This window comes from Nothobranchius furzeri, chromosome 12, assembly GCF_043380555.1.
Source record: "Nothobranchius furzeri strain GRZ-AD chromosome 12, NfurGRZ-RIMD1, whole genome shotgun sequence".
NCBI lineage: Eukaryota > Metazoa > Chordata > Actinopteri > Cyprinodontiformes > Nothobranchiidae > Nothobranchius > Nothobranchius furzeri.
The window spans coordinates 56,313,534-56,330,836 of NC_091752.1; the positions used below are offsets into that span (position 1 = coordinate 56,313,534).

Consider the following 17,303-nt stretch of genomic DNA (forward strand, 5'->3'; position numbering starts at 1 on the left):
TATGCCCACCCCTGCTCGGCGCCTCTCAGTGGGAGCAACTCCAGAGTGGTAGAAAGTCCAACCCCTCTCAAGGAAACTGGTTCCAGAGCTAGAGCCATGCATTGAGGTGAATCCGACTATATCTAGTCGGAACCTCTCAACCTCACACACCAACTCAGGCTCCTTTCTCACCAGAGAGGTGACATTCCATGTGCCAAGAGCCAGCTTCTGTAGCCGAAGATCAGACGCCAAGGTCCCTGCCCTCGACTACCACCCGTCACACACTGCACCCAACCCATTTGGCCCCTCCCACGAGTGGTGAGCCCATGGGAAGGGGGACCCACATTTCCTCTTTGGGCTGTGCCAGGCCGGGCTCCATGGGTGAAAGCCTGGCCACCAGGCACTCGCCAACACACCCCACCTCCAGGCCTGGCTCCAGAGGGGAGCCCTGGTGACCCAAGTCCGGACGAGGGAACATGGTTTCCATTTATATAATTCATCATAAGAGGTCTTCAGGCTACTCTTTGTCTGATCCCTCACCTAGGACCTGTTTGCCATGGGTGATCCTACCAGAGGCGGAAAGCCTCAGACAAATTAGCTCCTAGGATCATTGAGACACTCAAACCCCTCCACCACGGTAAGGTGGTAGCCCAGGGAGAAGAATCACATGATCATGTCTGGTTTCTGATCACGTGATTGGATTGGAGCATCTCTGCCTGCACCTCATCAGGACCTCTTTTTCTTTGTTGTCTTCTAGTTCTTTGGACTACTGCTTAAATGCACAGTCCTCTAGAGTGTGTTCTCTCTCTGATTCACTGGATGGTTCGCTAGCTTTTCACAGTGAATGCAAACTGCCCCAGGATCCATTTGCAGGCTAACAAAGATGTTTTCAGGTAGACGTTTGCTTGTTTGGTCTACACCAGACTTCAGATGAGACTAATCAGAGAATGAATGGTTCATTTAAACACCCTAACAGCTCTGGTGTCAAAGCAGCCTCACTGAAGTACGTAAAACCAAGAAGGGCAAAATCTAGAACCGTCATTTTTGAGATTCCATCATGAACTTGATCTCACATAAAAAAGGTAAAAAAAAAATGATTTTTTTAAGTAGCAAAATTATTAATTATTATCAGGGTTTCTTGAAATAGCTGGTTTTAATATATTTTTATGTTATTTGTTGCCCACCTGATTTAAACAATTTGACTCGTATCCAAGGTAATTATTAGTTTCTGTGGTAATCTTGTGGAAGTGATGAGTGGAGAGAACCTTTAACAAGTTTATGTATTTATTTAACAATTAGTGAAATTATTGATCCAATGTCAACGTTACATATTTTGTATAAATTGAAATGCAAATAAGAGCATAATGTGTATCTGTATGGATATAACCTAAACTTTCACCAAGGCATCAATTTTTCTATTTTCAGTTCATGTGATGAAAATCAATCGACAACAGAAACATCTTCATAGTTATGCTGTTGGTAAGACTCATGAAAATCCTAATTTGTTTTTATTATTCCACTTTGAATGTCAAAGCCTCTTTTGAACTACACACGCAACAGAGATTTGAGTTCGTATGACGCTCCTTCCACTTTTTCAAACCAAAATGAGGCACATTATTTCTTTTAAGTGTGGTCTAAAAGTGAGAAAGCTGATTTTTCAAAAGAGAGAAAGAAAGACAGACAGAGAAAAGGCAGTGATTCAGATAATCCATTAAGATATCACACTATCCACAGAAAGAGAGAGAGACGGAGAAGACGATGAAAGGAATGATGGGAGGATGAGGAAAAAGGAGTAAAAAAACTTCTTTTGAAGTACTTTCTACAACATTAAAGCCTTAGCAGGAGGATGTGATGCAGCGAAGCACACGCGGGGTGGGGAGGAGAAGCAAAGGAAAGCGAAAGAGGGAGAGAAGATGACAGGGATGCAGAAGAGACTGCTCCCCTCTCTCCCACAGCTTTGATGTGGGCTGAGGATAAAGTCAGATTGAAGATCAGGATGCCAGGGGCTCAATGGGAAAAGAAGGAGAAAGCAAGAGGATGGAAGGATGAGGGGAGCAGAAAGTCAGAAAAGAAGAAGTAACATGGTGAAGAGGAAAACGTGCAAATATTTAAGAGTAATCAAACAGAGGCAATAAAAAACAAACATGGTTATGCATCAATTTAATTTCCTTCACACAAAAATGTGTGAATCTTCTCCTTTAAAAGGTCTAGGACTCTGCAACCTTCAGTGTGGTGTTCAATAACTTCAGCGTGAAGGAATGCATTCACTTGTAGGGTACAAGTATTATAATAACTTTCCTCTGGTTATATGACAAACTATTTAAATTCAGTCTGAGGAAACAAAGGTCACTCTGAGTCCACAGATTTCCGGGCACAAACTCAACTCCCACACAAATGTACAGTTTCCAACAAAGCTCCGTGGTTAGGTGAGAAACTTTACTTAACAAAAACTAAAAACTTGCATATCGCTGGAACACGTAGCAGCCCTTTCAGACATTTAGGACCACACAGGGTGCAGCCTTGTCAATAGAGCACACGCAGAGCACCGATAGGCTTGCTCAACAACAACAAAAGGCCTGTAGCTAAACTGACTTATAAGACTGCATCAGAAGTTTTAGGCTGAGTGCATATTGATTGGAAAAGTCCTCCAATAAGCAGCAGCCCACGCAGCGCGGAGTGCTGATCGTGAGGCAGGGCTGATGGACTAATTAGTCTGCCTGCTCGCTGTGCGCGACCCGCTCTCTGCTAGAACCTGACCCGCCCGTGTCTTGCCCACTATAAACTACCAAGGTCAGAAAGCATTAGCAGAGAAATGAATGTTTAATGAGCAAGACTGCATTTAGTTTCATTTATTCAAGAATGCCAAATAAGCAGATTGCTGGAGGGTAATGATGTTCTTGGCTTTAACATATGGGTTTTGATAGGAGGAGCTGTTGAAAAGTGCATGTATTTCATAAAGTTATAAAAAAATAAATAAAAAGCCTGATTTGAATTAAAAACAGAAAAATCTATTGGAACTTTCTGGATGTATGAAGTGTTTAGATTATAAATTACAACAAGAGATGTTTCCTAAGACCATTCAGTCAATTTTGAAGATACTGACCATTTTTGGAAAGTCTTTGTTTTTCTTGAAAAGTAAACACTGACCAAGTGAACAAATTTTAAAACGTTGGTTGAAAACTTGACACAGTGTCTATAATAAAGCAGCTCTCTAAAACAGGCCTGCTAAAGCGGAATAACAGCTGATTCCAGACGTGTGCTGCATGTCTGCTTTAATACTTCAATGACTCATTTGTGAGTGACAGAGTTGTACGTGTGTGCCAGACCTGGAGTTTCATGTCGTCGTAGGCTTTCTCAGAGCTGAGCTGCACCTGCTTCTTAAGCTGCTCCAGCGCCAGATCAGCCTGTTGGGTCAGCTGTCTCTGACTCTCCCTGGCTCTGTCCAACTGGCTCTCCATCTCCCTTCATGGGAAAAACACACATCGTTTAAAAAAAAAAAGTGTAAAAACAATCCATGGTGAAAATAGTTTGAGATGGGAACTTCAGTTGACTTGTGTTTGGTAGAAGTGAAATCCTCGTCACATGTAATTCTAATTACGTGTTTTAACCTTTAAACGCATCCATGTGCAGTAACAGGACGTTTTGACTTGGCGTAGGAAAGCACAGATGTATTAAAAAGTGCTGCACTTGACTTCAAATTCAACCGAGTTTAATTTTGATTTTAGATCTACTGTATTGTGCAAAGCAGGAACTCTCTTGTCACGGTTCTCCAGCATCAACTCACTTTCATGCACTATAAACTTAAAGTGTGTGTCCTCCATGCCAGTGTGCTGCTGCTGCTGCCAAGTGTCAGGTCACAGAGCTGGGAGTGGAAACGATTGACAGGCATGGGGGGAGGGGGAGGGGGGGGCAGCTTGGCTCCTACTGAGAACTGTCAGAGCACAGCCCAGCCACAGCTTCACATACAGCACAACCGAGCAGCTGTCAGTTCAACGACACAGGGGGTGTGCAGAGGATGCATGTGTGTCAAGGTGCATGGGTAGATGGGATGACAGAGGTAGAAATGGAATAGGAAAGGGTTATTTTTGTAAACCACATCCATCCATCCATCCCTCTGTGGGTCACAACTCTTTCCAGCTGACATAGGGGTGATTGGCGGGGTGCAGCCGAGACCGATCAGTCAGTCACAGAGCTGACATTCTCATATTCAGACCTAAAGGCAAGTTTAGACCCTCAATTAAGCTAAATTCCAATTGAAAACGTTGAACTTCCTTTTTGCTGTGGGCCAAAAGTGCAGCTCCTGGTAAATGTACTATGCTGCAATTTAAGGCTGACTGACGATGCTTCAGTTGACCTTTGTCACTAACCTGAAGTCAGACACCATCATGGCTGCATTGTGGTTAAGTTAGAAAAGGCAGGGGGATCTCACATGGGGGCACTGTCACAAACGTTCATCCAGCTCCACTAAATAAAGCCATGGAGTTAAAGCAGCAGTCAGAACCAAGGGCATGAGCCACATCTCATTTGGAAGCAAAAATACGACAACACTAAAACGACAATGCACAGATGTGCATTTTTCTGTTGTTTGTTTACAGTAAAGTGTGTGGCACTCTCCTCCTGCTCCCAGTAAACAAATGCTCCTGAAAGGTGTGGATAATTATTCCCCCAGGATGACCGTGCGAGTGGAGAGAAGGAATTCTGGCCAGTGGGGAAGACTTTAAACCAATTAGGAGAACAACTGTTAGACTCGCAAAGGGTGGAAAAAAATACACCTTTTGCAATTTTCAGTGTGTGCCAACCTGATTTTGAGCATTTAAACTGTGTGAGTACACACACACACACACACACACACACACACACACACACACACACGCACACACACATGCACACACACACACACACACACACACATGCACACACACGCCTACTTACAAAGTGTGCAGTGATTAATTCTTTCCCAAAAGGAAAACAACAACTATTAGTGTTTACAAAAGTGAAACCAGTGACAGAGAAACACAAAAAGCGAAGCTTAGAACAAAAGCAGAGGATTGAGAAAGGAATGCGGAGGTTTTCTCTGCTCTTTAAGTCTTCTGTCTCTCGGCAATTTTGGTCTCTCTCATGTTGGACATCAAACAACTTTTTTCCCTCCTTCCCCAGTTTGTGTACTCTGTAATTATTAATCCAACTTGTTTCATGGCTGCCTCTCGGACTCAGTCAGACACAAAAGAATTTGTGGAGAGACGAAGATGGAAAAAGAAAGGGAAGAGGAAACAGAGAGGATGCCACAAAAATAGCAGGCGAACTTCCAAAGGCAGAGCAGGAAAATGAATCGAATGTGCGTCTCGTTTGAGAGAGGGAGCCCGAGCGCCAGCATACGGGTGTGTGCATGCTAGTGTACATGAGTCTTTGTTCATGCACGGCTCCAAACTCTCTCTGCGACTGACAACGCAACTCAAAGACAGAAGTGACTATGTTGGAACTAGCTGCTGGGCTTACACCTGGAAGGATACGCCACAAAAATCCGCTGGAGCAAAGAACAAAAACAGTAGCTGGAAACAAGCAACACAAAAGGAAACATTTAAAGTGTGTTAAAATGATATATATATATATAATTACTATCTCATGTGTTGGCTTCCTGAATGGCCTCCGTTTGGAGAAAGAGCTTTTATTTTTTCAGAAATGGTTTAAGGACCAACAGCTAATCCAAACTCTGCCTAAATGATAAATGACCCACACTTGTAATGCTCAATTCATAGTCAGAGGATCCCAAAGCGCTTTACACTACAGAGAATCATTCATTCATTCACACATTGATGGTGGTGAGCTACATTGTAGCCACAGCTGCCCTGAGGTACCCTTTTTAAACAAGTCATAATAGTTTTAGGGTCGATACAAAACATGTTTATGAAGTTCTTTACATAAAATCACACATGAAGCAATTTTTTATCCTCAACAGTTTCAGTACCTTCCAGAATGAGCTGTGTGGCTGGTAGGGCTGAACGGTTTTAGGAAATGATTTAATTGGGATTTTTCTGGCAGAAATTTCAATTCAATTCACGAGGGGCGTGGAGTAGGACTGCTCCTCCTCCAGTGTTGACAGGTGAGAGGTGGTTCTACGCCACAATAACTGGTACTGGCATTATCCTGTTACACAATAACATCAATGCGATATTCAGTACTTGAGCAATTCCGGATGTACGTTAGTATGTCTGCATAGTTCTGGAAACCCAAGAGTTTATTTCTATTTGTTGTTTTTAGTTGTTGATGGTTACTACTGCCTTTGTGTTTTTACCTGTAAACTAGGGCTGGGCAATGTATCAAAAACTTTATCATTATCAAAATTTCTGACTCTTATCGTGATAATTTTTCCCATGTCAATAAGTTTGATAATAAAAAAAAAGAAAAGATGTGTGTAGGTTGGAAGCGTTCATGTCCATTTAAGAAGCTGTACCACCTTGAGTCGCATTGAGTCACGTAAAAATGTGACTCAACCTAATACATGTAACAGCCCCATCTAGTGGACAACTTTTGTTTCTGCGCATACCTGTAGTCATCGTCCACTTACTGTTATCGAGGTGAAATCCTCAACATATCGTGATATTGATTTTAGGCCATATTGAACAGCCCTAGTGTAAACTATTATTTTTCTTCTTTTTCTCTATGTGCTGCTGTAACAAGTAAACGTCCCCACTGTGGGATCAATAAAGTCTATTCTATTCCATTTGTTTGCAGAATCGTATGATTCCTGAAACCAAAATCTGACAGAAAACAAATAGATGATTGTTATTTGGAGTGTTCATAGAGGCAGTTGAGACCAACATGGCTGCACAAAAACAAGTGGGATGTGCCCTTTAAAACTGCTCAAATGTCTTAAACACGATAGGCATTATTTTATTAACTTTTACACTTTTGGTTTTTGGATACTCTGACGAGATGTGACAACTAGATTAAGTTGAAGTTTAACATTTACCTTCTGCTGGTGATTTACATGCTAGAAAAACCACATTAGATACCCTGTAAATAATTCTAATGCAGCGCCAATAACAGTGGAAAGGTTTATAAAAACCTGAATGAGATTTTAGACATTGGACATATTTTAAGAAGTCAGCAACAGACTCTTTAGTAGCTCTTTAGTCCTGTTGGATGTACACTAAGTTTCTGTTTCCGGAACAAACACCTTCTAGATTTACAGATTGACATTCATCAATAAACATCAAACACACTTCAAAATCTGCTTAAGATGAAAAGGTCAGGTAAGCAGAAGACATCAAGAATAACTATGTGAGAATGTGTGTGGTCAGACTGTGTGTCACCATCAATGACAGGGCAATAAAGATGAGAAGAGAAGACAGATGAAGAAGAAAAAGAAAAAAACGGGGTGGCCTGGCGAGGAGAAGTGGAGAGGGAAAGGAAGGGTGCCAGCACCAGGGCGGCCCGTCGGCTCTAAATGGATATCTGGTCAGAAAAGTGGAAGGAGAGGAGGCTCAAATTAAAGATGTGCCTTCTGTAAAGAGGAAGTCCTGTCATCTCTCAATGTTAAACGGCTGTTTAAAGGGGAGGAAGAGAAGGAGGCGAGGAAAGACGAGTGTTTGGACTGGAGAGGGTGAAGAAGCCTCCGCTGTTCAGGTTGCTGAGAAGGTTCAGGGTTGTTCTCCGACCACATGCTACTTTTGTTGTGAATCAAAACAGAGACTAATGGAGTTACACATGCACATAAATACAGATGTACAGAGTTAACATAAACACGAACTGAGCCTGATTACTTATGCAAACATCCTTTTGATGTAAGCAGAGCATTTAACAATTGTGTGGCTCGATGTGGGTGGAGTAGCACACGGAAAAGACAGGAGAACAGGCTCGACTGTAAGCCTACATATGGATGCCTCTGGTCTGTGGCATACAAAGACTGAAAGAGAGAGTGTGTATACATTGTGTGTGGAAGTGCATGCAAGCACCCCGCATCTGCATTTGTGAGCTCATTCAAACGGAATGATAACGAATCCACAGACACATCAAAGAGGCCCGTAAAAAAAAGAAAGAGGGAGCACATAAAAAGAGAGAAAATGCAAAACTGAAATATTCAGCGCCCTCTGAAGAAAAAGTAAAACAGGCTTGGTTTTCATCTGCTTCCCCAGAGAAAGAGAGGAGAAAAAAAAAGACTGAAACAAGCACAGAATGAGAGAAAGACCACAAATAAGTGAGAGAGAGAGAGAGAGAGAGAGAGAGAGAGAGAGAGAGAGAGAGAGAGAGAGAGAGAGAGAGAGCACAAGGGCCAGGAAATATTAAAGACAGTCGGATTTGAGAAGAGAGAAGAAACGGAGCATCATCATTGGGCTGGGCGGCTTTAAAACGGACTACACATGTGGCCCTTTTGCAAACAGCGCTTGTCGGTGGAACATCATGGCTACATATGTAAAAAGAACGAGGCACTTTTATTATCTTTCCTCCACAGAAGCACCAGTAAATACGCGTTGTCATCTGGGAGGCTTCAATGGAACCGTTTAGGACCGCTGCTGCCAGCAGCTTTTAAACCAACTCTTAAAGAGTAGCTTCACAAAGAAACCACTTTCACATATTATTTTATAAAATGAGTTTACCATGCAGGCTGAGTGTGAAAATAGTCTTCTACCCCGTCTACCTGACAGTTCTGAAAAGGCTGACAGATCTGTCACACTGTCACTTAACATTCATGGACTCACCCATCTTGGCTCGCCACTGGGAAGGCTGTTGTTGGTTTAGCGTCCAGGAAACAGCAGAAAATGTCTCAGCTAGCAGAAGCTAACAGTTAGCATTAGTAACTCCACCACACACCACAAGTCTGGTGTGTGTAGAGATAAAACATTAACGTTGCAGAGCAAACAGAGTGTATGTAAGTAAGTGGTAGAGTTGTTTTGCATTTAGCCTATCAGAGGCGAGATGTCGAAATTTCAAGAAAAAAAGACTCTGAATACTTCTGTCTTTTGCCACTTTCTCCTCCAGCTGACTTGTACATCCTTAAATTAGCTTTCTGGAGTTTTCCCCTTTCAGATATTATGTATGTTTTTTCAGAAACCCGTAAAAGTGATTATCTTATCATGTCTTCTTTTTTTATGTTTTGCTAAGCACGCCCCCTGCACCGCAGAGCTCCATGTAATAGGAAACTCAGCTCCGACCAGAACTAACTAACAGCGTTAGACTACCGCTTAGATGTTTCAAATTTAAGGAATACCTCGACTGATGCAGACTTGATTAACTTTTCACAAACAAGAAAGTCTTTAAAATATAAATATATGAAAATACAGCATGACATGAGAATAATACTTGTAAAACAACGTGTTTTAGCTCTGTTTGTCAGCTACAGAAGCACATTTGTAAACAAAAAACGTGAAGTCGCCATCTTAAAAAAACAGAGCGACAGACTTTTTGTGTGATATGCTTGCCAGCCACTAGATGGTGCCATCGAACAGGAGCAATACTCCAGAAAGACACTTTAAACAGGCGCACCAGAGCTTTTTTTACTCAGAGTATGACTTACAAGTACAAATGTCCTGATAAGGTTATTTTGCCCTCGAGCCTGAGTCACAGTCATTTGATTTTGAGTCCTGATCTGATACTTTTGATTCATTAAAAAAAAACAATAAAGAAAGCACAGAAACAGATACAGCGTGTTCCTTATTTTTTATTTAATTAACTTTATTTTAACATTTAACAACTCTGTTAACAAACAGATCACTTCTGTGAGGTAGCTTGAACAATCAAATAAATAAATTCTTCCCTTTTGGACTTTATTGCAAATATAAAAATGTCTAATATAAAAACAAATTAGCACCTCAACTTAAAATACCTGGCAGGGGTCTATTTTGCCTTGGCCCCCAAAATGAACAATCAGCGCTCTGCCTCTCCACTCAAAATAATCCCCAGGAGGCTGAGAGTCCATAAAAACAATGTAATTTAAGTAGAAACAGGATACTTTATGGGCTGCCTCTGGATGTGTAAGTTGAGGGTTTTAGGGGAGCCGTCACCCTTCAGGAGAACTGGGTTCCCCTTAGCTCCTCCGTAATTTGAACCCTGTATCTGAGTCGGGATCGGTAAGTAACGTCCCATCCTGATTGATTCTGGAACCACGTGATCGGATCTGGACAACCCTACTTACAAGACATTCATTCCTACCAGAGACCACTGCAAATGTATAAAAACTATGAGTAAAGTTGACCTTTAACTCATCGGCCTCTCCCTACGTATTTAACAACATCATTAAAACTAAAATCTAAGCAATTCAATAAAAAGCCAGTAAAACTGAAAGTAAAAGAAAATAACCTACTTAAAGAGCAAGTCACCCCCTACCAGAGTATTACTCCACTCCCACTTCCTGTTTGAAAAATTGCAACAAATGCTGTTGCCTAGCAAACCGAGAGGGCGGAGCTGCTAACAAATAGCCTCACAACGACATTGTGACATCATATCGTACCAGCTAACCTCTTAGCCAATAGCGATGGCAGATTTAAATTCAACTGCAGTGCAGAGTTTTTACCTAACAATGGCACAACACTGACAGTTTTAGGCAGAAAATTAAAATTTTACCTCAAATGCACTAAAGTGCAAAACTATTTACCGCACGTGTCTGCAGCACGATTAGACACGCATTTATATAGTTTATCAGAAAAAAAAAGTTGATTTGGGGGTGACTTGCTCTTTAAGTTTTGGGAGTTTGTATATATTTGTAGTTTTCTCCAGCTTTGACACACCCGTGTAAAAATGCTTTTATAAAATGTTAATAATTTATGTAAAGAAAGTATTAATGAATATTTGATGGTGCTTAAATTAATAAAATGTGGTAAAAAATAAGGAAAGACAAAATTTCACTGAACATGTATTGATTTTTTTCCTTTTAAATGTAAGTGCTGTTTAGTTTGGTGAATTATGCAACACAATCTGCTGATCATCTGGGCATGTGTCCCTAAAGCCAACATACTGCATTTCCATTTCCCCAGACATAGTACAGTAGATAATATTTAGATTGGAGGGTTTTTAAGGAAAAACTCCAAAGACAGAATGTTCTAACCGAGCTGTCTCAGAGCATCATGGGGCTGATCTGAACTGATCACAAAGTAACTTAAGTTATAAGAGACAATCACAAACTAGCTCTGTGCAGCAGGGCAAAGTGTAAAATTATTGCTACATATTTTCTTAATCCAATGACAGATATGTGATTAAATTAGCTAAAGAGAAAAAACCCAAGAATCATCTCCTTTATCTCAAACGGTTTATGATGCATTACAAGAAAAATAACTATAATCTAATAAATGAGGACCACATGATTGTACTTGAGGTTTTAGTCGTGAACGTTTTTGTGTGTGAGGTTTTTAGACACATTTAGACTCATTCTTGCATTGGTCCATTAGCTTCATTGTCAATGGGTAACCATGGCAACAGATTTATGCAACCAGAGAAGGAAATCTGTTTCAATGCAACCTTCCTTCAAACATGACTGAGGCATTAGACTGTTGTAAGTAAGTAGGTAATAAGTAAGTTTTATTTATATAGCAATTATCACAGACATAGAATCACAAAGTGCTTCACATAGATCAAAACAAAATAAACAAAGTCACAAAATCATAAACAGATTAACATCATAAAATCAAAATCCTCTCAAAACAGAATTAGATTAACATCAGAAAAAATAAAGTCATAAAAATTATACATTTTCATAAACTGATGAAAGATAAAAAATGCAGCCGCAAAAATGTTAACAAACACGTCTGCTGAACTTTCCCCCTGGGACAACTGATGTAAAGTTTTCATCCTACAACGAAAACTATGGCGCGGAGGGAGCTCGTTATTTAACACAGGTTTTAAAGAAGAAACTCTGGGCGGTGTGAGGTGAGTTTTTAAGGCTCACTGCAGAAATAAAAACACGGAGCATCAACAGTCAAACACAACACTTGTCTGCATGAACGTGACACTCATAGCTGCGCAAATAACCAGTGAAAAAATTAAATACATCATGTTAGACCAGCAGCCTGTGATGACACCTGGTTCTGCTCACTATAGGAGTAGCTTTAGATATTAAATAAAGAAATAAATACAATAATAATAATAATATACTGAAAATTAATCAAACCGAGCTCTTCAAAACACTGAACCGAACCGAATCTGATTTTAGCGCACCGTTACACCCCTAGTATTTAGCATCATGACAGATGCTAGGCTGATGAGGTAAAGTGGTGTCATAAGTATATTTGACAGAAAATGTCTCAAGTTTTGTATGGCACTCATCAGGTGGCAATCCTGCAGGTAGTAGTGAGGCCCATTAAGCATATGATCTATTTCTTGGCACGGTTTTTATGTGTGAATAAAGTATTTAAAGAGCAAGTCCCCCCCCCCCCCATCAACTTTTTTGCTGATAAACTATATAAATTAGAGTCTAATTGTGATGCAGACACATGTCATCAATAATTTGGCACTTTAGTGCATCTTAGTTAAAATTAAAATAGTCAGCCTAAAACTGTCAGTGTAACGCTGTTGTCAGGTAAAAACTGCACTAGATTTGAATTTAACTGGTGCATTATGATGTATTAATGTCGTAATGAACCTGTGTGTGTGTATTTGTTAGTGGCTCCGCCCTCTCAGTCTGCCTGGCAACAGCATTTGTTGCATTTTTCTTTTTCTTTCACTTACACTTTATTATCATTTCCCCCATATTTAAGTAGAACATCACATAAACCTTCAAAGTGTGAAAGAAGGAAAGAAAAAATAAAAATAACAATCATAATACCAAATAAAAAGAAATAAGTGAGGTCAGTGAAGTTCTGATGACAATTTAGGATAACATAAGGGTAAGTATGATTGTCTCTATGTACTGTCCCCTTCTTCCGTTTGCTATGCTGCCCATTTCTCTCAGTTTATATGAGTCTTTCCATGACAAAGATTTCCCCAACAATGTCGATGCAGTTTTTCTTGGTGGGAGGGTCTTCTCTCATCCATTTCCTTGTGATCCCTTTCTTAGCCGTGGCTAAGAAGATCTTAACCAGGTATCTGTTCTCCTGTTGTACAGTTCTTTCCGTCAAGTTACATAAATACAGCATTCCTCATCTCGCTTGCTGCCTCATGTGCATTGTTGTAGCCCCGGGATCCTTCCGGCCAATAGATTTGAATCCTGGTTAGGGGCGTCTGGAACCTGATGGCTTTTTCCTTTAGAATCTTCTTGATATTTGTGTACGTTTTGCGTTTCTGGACCACTTCCCCTGCGTAGTCTGATCGAAGTATATTGGCTTCTTGGCTAGTTTAATCTGTTTTGACCAGGCCTCTTTCAGAATCTTTTCCTTAACATCGTATTGGAGGAAGTTGACAATTATGGACCGGGGAGCTTTCATTGGGCCGGGGTTTCTCCCTAGAGCTCAGTACGCTTGTTGAATGAGCAAGTTGTATTCGAGGGGCAATTTCAGTTCTCTCCGTAGCAGCTCCTCCACAAAGCGTTGCATCGAGTCACCCTCCGAACCTTCAGGGACCCCGAAAATCTTCTGCTCGCTACTCCGGAAGTCCCATTTGTTGCATTTTTCAAAGATGAAGTGGGAGTGGAGTAGGAATCTGGTAGGGGGTGACTTGCTCTTTAATCTACTTAAAATGAGTGATGACCTCATGAATTCACATATATGTATTATCATAAATCATATTATCATATTGAGGTCCTACCTCAAGTGGAAGAGTTTAAGTATCTCGGGGTCTTGTTCACGAGTGAGGGTAGGAGGGATCGGAAGATCGACAGGCGGATTGGTTCGGCGTCTGCAGTGATGCGGACGCTGAGCCGATCTGTCGTGGTGAAGAGGGAGCTGAGCCAGAAAGCCAGGCTCTTGATTTACCGGTCGACCTACATCCCAATCCTTACCTATGGTCATGAGCTTTGGGTAATGACCGAAAGAACGAGATCGTGAATACAAGCGGCCGAAATGAGTTTCCTCCGTAGGGTGGCCGGGCTCAGCCTTAGAGATAGGGTGAGGAGCTTGGACATTCAGGAGGGACTCGGAGTAGAACCGCTGCTCCTCCGGATTGAAAGGAGTCAGCTGAGGTGGTTTGGGCATCTGGTCAGGATACCTCCTGGACGCCTCCCCGGGGAGTTGTTTCGGGCATGTCCTGCCGGCAGGAGACCCCCGGGCCGACCCAGGACACGTTGGAGAGGTTACATCTCCAATCTGGTTCGGGAACGCCTTGGGGTCCTGCCGGAGGAGCTGGTGGAGAAGGCCGGGGAGAGGACGGTCTGGAGCTCCCTAGTTGGGATGCTGCCCCCGCAACCCGGACTCGGATAAGCGGAGGAAGACGAAGACAAAGTATTTCTAAAGCTTGGTTTATGCTTGACGCATTTACTTTCCACTTGGTGATGCGGCTTGTGGATGGAACGCGCTTCACAACTTGCAGCATTTATGGTTCATGCGGCTTGTCTCTGCGGTGAGCCAATATTCTCCCAAACTGAACGGGGCAGCATGGAGCTCTACGGCATGCATCCAACACCACACCATAGTAGAAGTAAAAATTACTGTTGTTTACAACATGGCATTCCAGCATTTTTTAACAGCGTCCTCGTCTTTTCTGACAGTGCGAGCTATTTCTCTCCAAGAATTATTAACAACGTGTTGATCACGTAGATCTCTGAGAGCTGAATCATATGAATGTCTGTATTTACGAACCTCTGCCATACTAGTTCTTGCCAGTCCGCCATGTTTTTCCACGTCCGACCGTCCGCGTGGTTAGAAAATTTCCTAGGTGTGCGGTGCCGAAATTTTGGGCCGTGCAGAGGCGCGGTTGTTAAAATGACGCAATTTCGCCACGCCGAGCCGTGCGAACCTCGCGGACGCGTCAAGCATAAACCAACCTTAAGGAAACTGGTGCAGCTGTAGTGAGTACCAGGGATAACAGCAGTGAGAGTGACAAAATTAAGAACAGTGTAGAAGTGGAGATTTTCTGGGCATTGAAAATAGGCCAAACCAACCTAATCCCAAATACATCCCAGTTCAAACATTGTCTAGTAAGACCCTTTGTTTTCAGGAGAGGTGGTATAGTGTGTATAGTGTGAGAAAACATATGCTGTACAGAAAAGTACTATGTCAAAAAAGGCAGACTCTGTGTTCTTCTCAAAGGAGTTTACTAACTGGAAGAATACTCTTGAAAGATTTGAACGCCATCAAAAATCTCAATCCCATCATGCAGTCACAGTTTGAGCTCAAGAAGCAGCCCCAATAGATTCAGTACCCTCAAGTGCCTGGTCAAAGCAACAGAAAAGTACCAGGCACTGCTAACAAACCATTGTGGGTTCAACACAGTACCTTACTAGGCAGCGTTAGGCACTGCAGAGCCATGGTAAGGAAGATGGTAACTTGTTTCAACATTTAAAATATAAATCCTAGGACGATTCAATTCAATTCAATTCAATTCAATTCAATTCAAAAATACTTTATTAATCCCAGAGGGAAATTGATTGGATGCCTGTCTTTCTGAATGGGAATCCTGTTGTCATGACTATATCTTTCCACGAGCGCTAGATGAGGTTTTTACAGTTGTAAGGAAACTGCATTGTCAGAAGAATTGCACAAACTATTCAGTCTATCTGTCCTGCAATGCTCCATTATAATAGATGGCATTGCATATATCTTAGCCACAGAGCAAAAGTACATATATTTTAGATATGCGGATGAAGACCTGGTTCCATATGAGGTTTTCGTTGGCTTATATGAAGAAGAAAAGAAGAAGAAAATATAATTTCTATTTTCTTCTTCTTTTCTTCTGAGGTCTCAGGAGTGGAGATAGCTAGAGTAGCTGTGGATGTGCTTAGAAGACTAATTACTCCAATGGCTTGTTTAAGAGGTCAGACATACAATGGTGCTGCAAACATGTCAGGAGCTGATTCAGGTGCAAGAGATGGTTTGAAAGGGCAAAACTGCGCTTGGGTTTCTTTTGGCATTGGATGTTCTTGAGGAGCTAGTTTCTAAACAAGTCCCGGCAAACTGTAGGGGCGGCATGGGCTCTACGGCATGCATCCAACACTACACCATAGTAGAAGTATAAATTACTGTTATTTACAACATTTTTTCACTGTGTCCTCATCTTTTCAGACTGTGACAGTGATCTTTAAGGGCAGAATCATAAAGATGTCTGTACTTACGAACCTCTGCCACAACGAGCTCTTGCCAGTCAGCCATGTTTTTCCACGCAGGGCCGTCTGCATGGCTTGAAAATTTCCTAGGTGTGCGGTGTGGAAACTTTGGGCTGCACGGAGGCCATGCGGAAGGGGGTGGTTGATGAATTAACGTAATTTGGCTGCACAGACATGAGCGGACCTCACCAACACGTCAAGCATAAACCAAGCTTTAAAGTTCAGCCAGCCATGTTCAGGTCCAAGTATACCTTTAAATCTAGCACAGAAGTGGCTACTATCATGAGAGGAATGCCAATGGAGGTGAGGGATCTATTTGACCACGTTGAAACTCTTGTCAGGCTGCTTTTAGTCATCCCAGTGTCGTCAGCTGAAGCTGAAAGAAGCTTCAGTGCTCTCAGGAGACATAAAACACGGCTCAGATCAACAATGACTCAAATGAGGTTAAACACTGTCCACCAGGAGAAACTGGACAGTATAGATGTAAAACAAATATGCCAGTAGTTTATATCTGTTAACGAGAGGCGAAGGCATGTTCCCCTAGAAAATTTTCTAGCCGTGTCAGGGGAGGTTGAGTTCAGACCGTTTCGCTACCTGTGTGGCCAACTGCTTCCACTACCAGACTGAAGAAAGGACCCGAAGGACCGTTTATTTAATGTTTTGAGTTTGATTTAAATTTAAAGTTCAATAAAAATTAAGAGATTTATTGACTTATTTTATTTATATTGCACACAGTGAGTCTTCAGTTGTCTTTCACAATCTATGTGCTGCTAAAACGTACATAGATCGGCCTTATGGGCTCGACACACGGGAGGCGACATCGCCTGTCCTCCATTCATTTTCAATGAGACATGCGCGACAAAGCAATAATTGCGGGTCTCCCTCCTACCAAGCGAAATGCGAAAAATGTGCGTGTGAAATTTTGCGCTCGTGCACGTGTCGTGAACAGGCGACCCAGCGACGCGATCCCAGAAAGTTAAAATATTTTCAACTTTTCATCTCTGTCGCTCGGACGAGGACCAATCAATGGAGGTTTCATTCACTGACCAATGAGCGGACAGGATGCTCCGTACATCTCCGAGCAAACATGGAGGAGAGGTTGATTATTATTATGTTTTATATAGTAAAATCAGAAGTAAGATTTCATATAACTCTAGCAGCACCTTGTGAAACATCATATCTACCACAGTTTTTAACTCTG

At 41.7% G+C, this 17,303-nt stretch overlaps 1 protein-coding gene across 7 annotated transcripts in view; it reads right to left on the minus strand.

Annotated features, from left to right (window-relative positions):
* cep112 (centrosomal protein 112) overlaps window positions 1–17,303 on the minus strand; it is a 186,984-nt gene that overhangs the window by 104,865 nt on the left and 64,816 nt on the right. For all 7 annotated transcript variants that reach the window (XR_011515758.1, XM_070542734.1, XM_070542735.1 and 4 more), the window contains one exon: window positions 3,306–3,441. Coding sequence is in view for 6 of the 7 variants with exons in the window: in XM_070542734.1 (XP_070398835.1) it covers window positions 3,306–3,441 (136 nt within the window). In the remaining variant the exon portion in view is untranslated. The remainder of the gene's footprint in view (window positions 1–3,305; window positions 3,442–17,303) is intronic.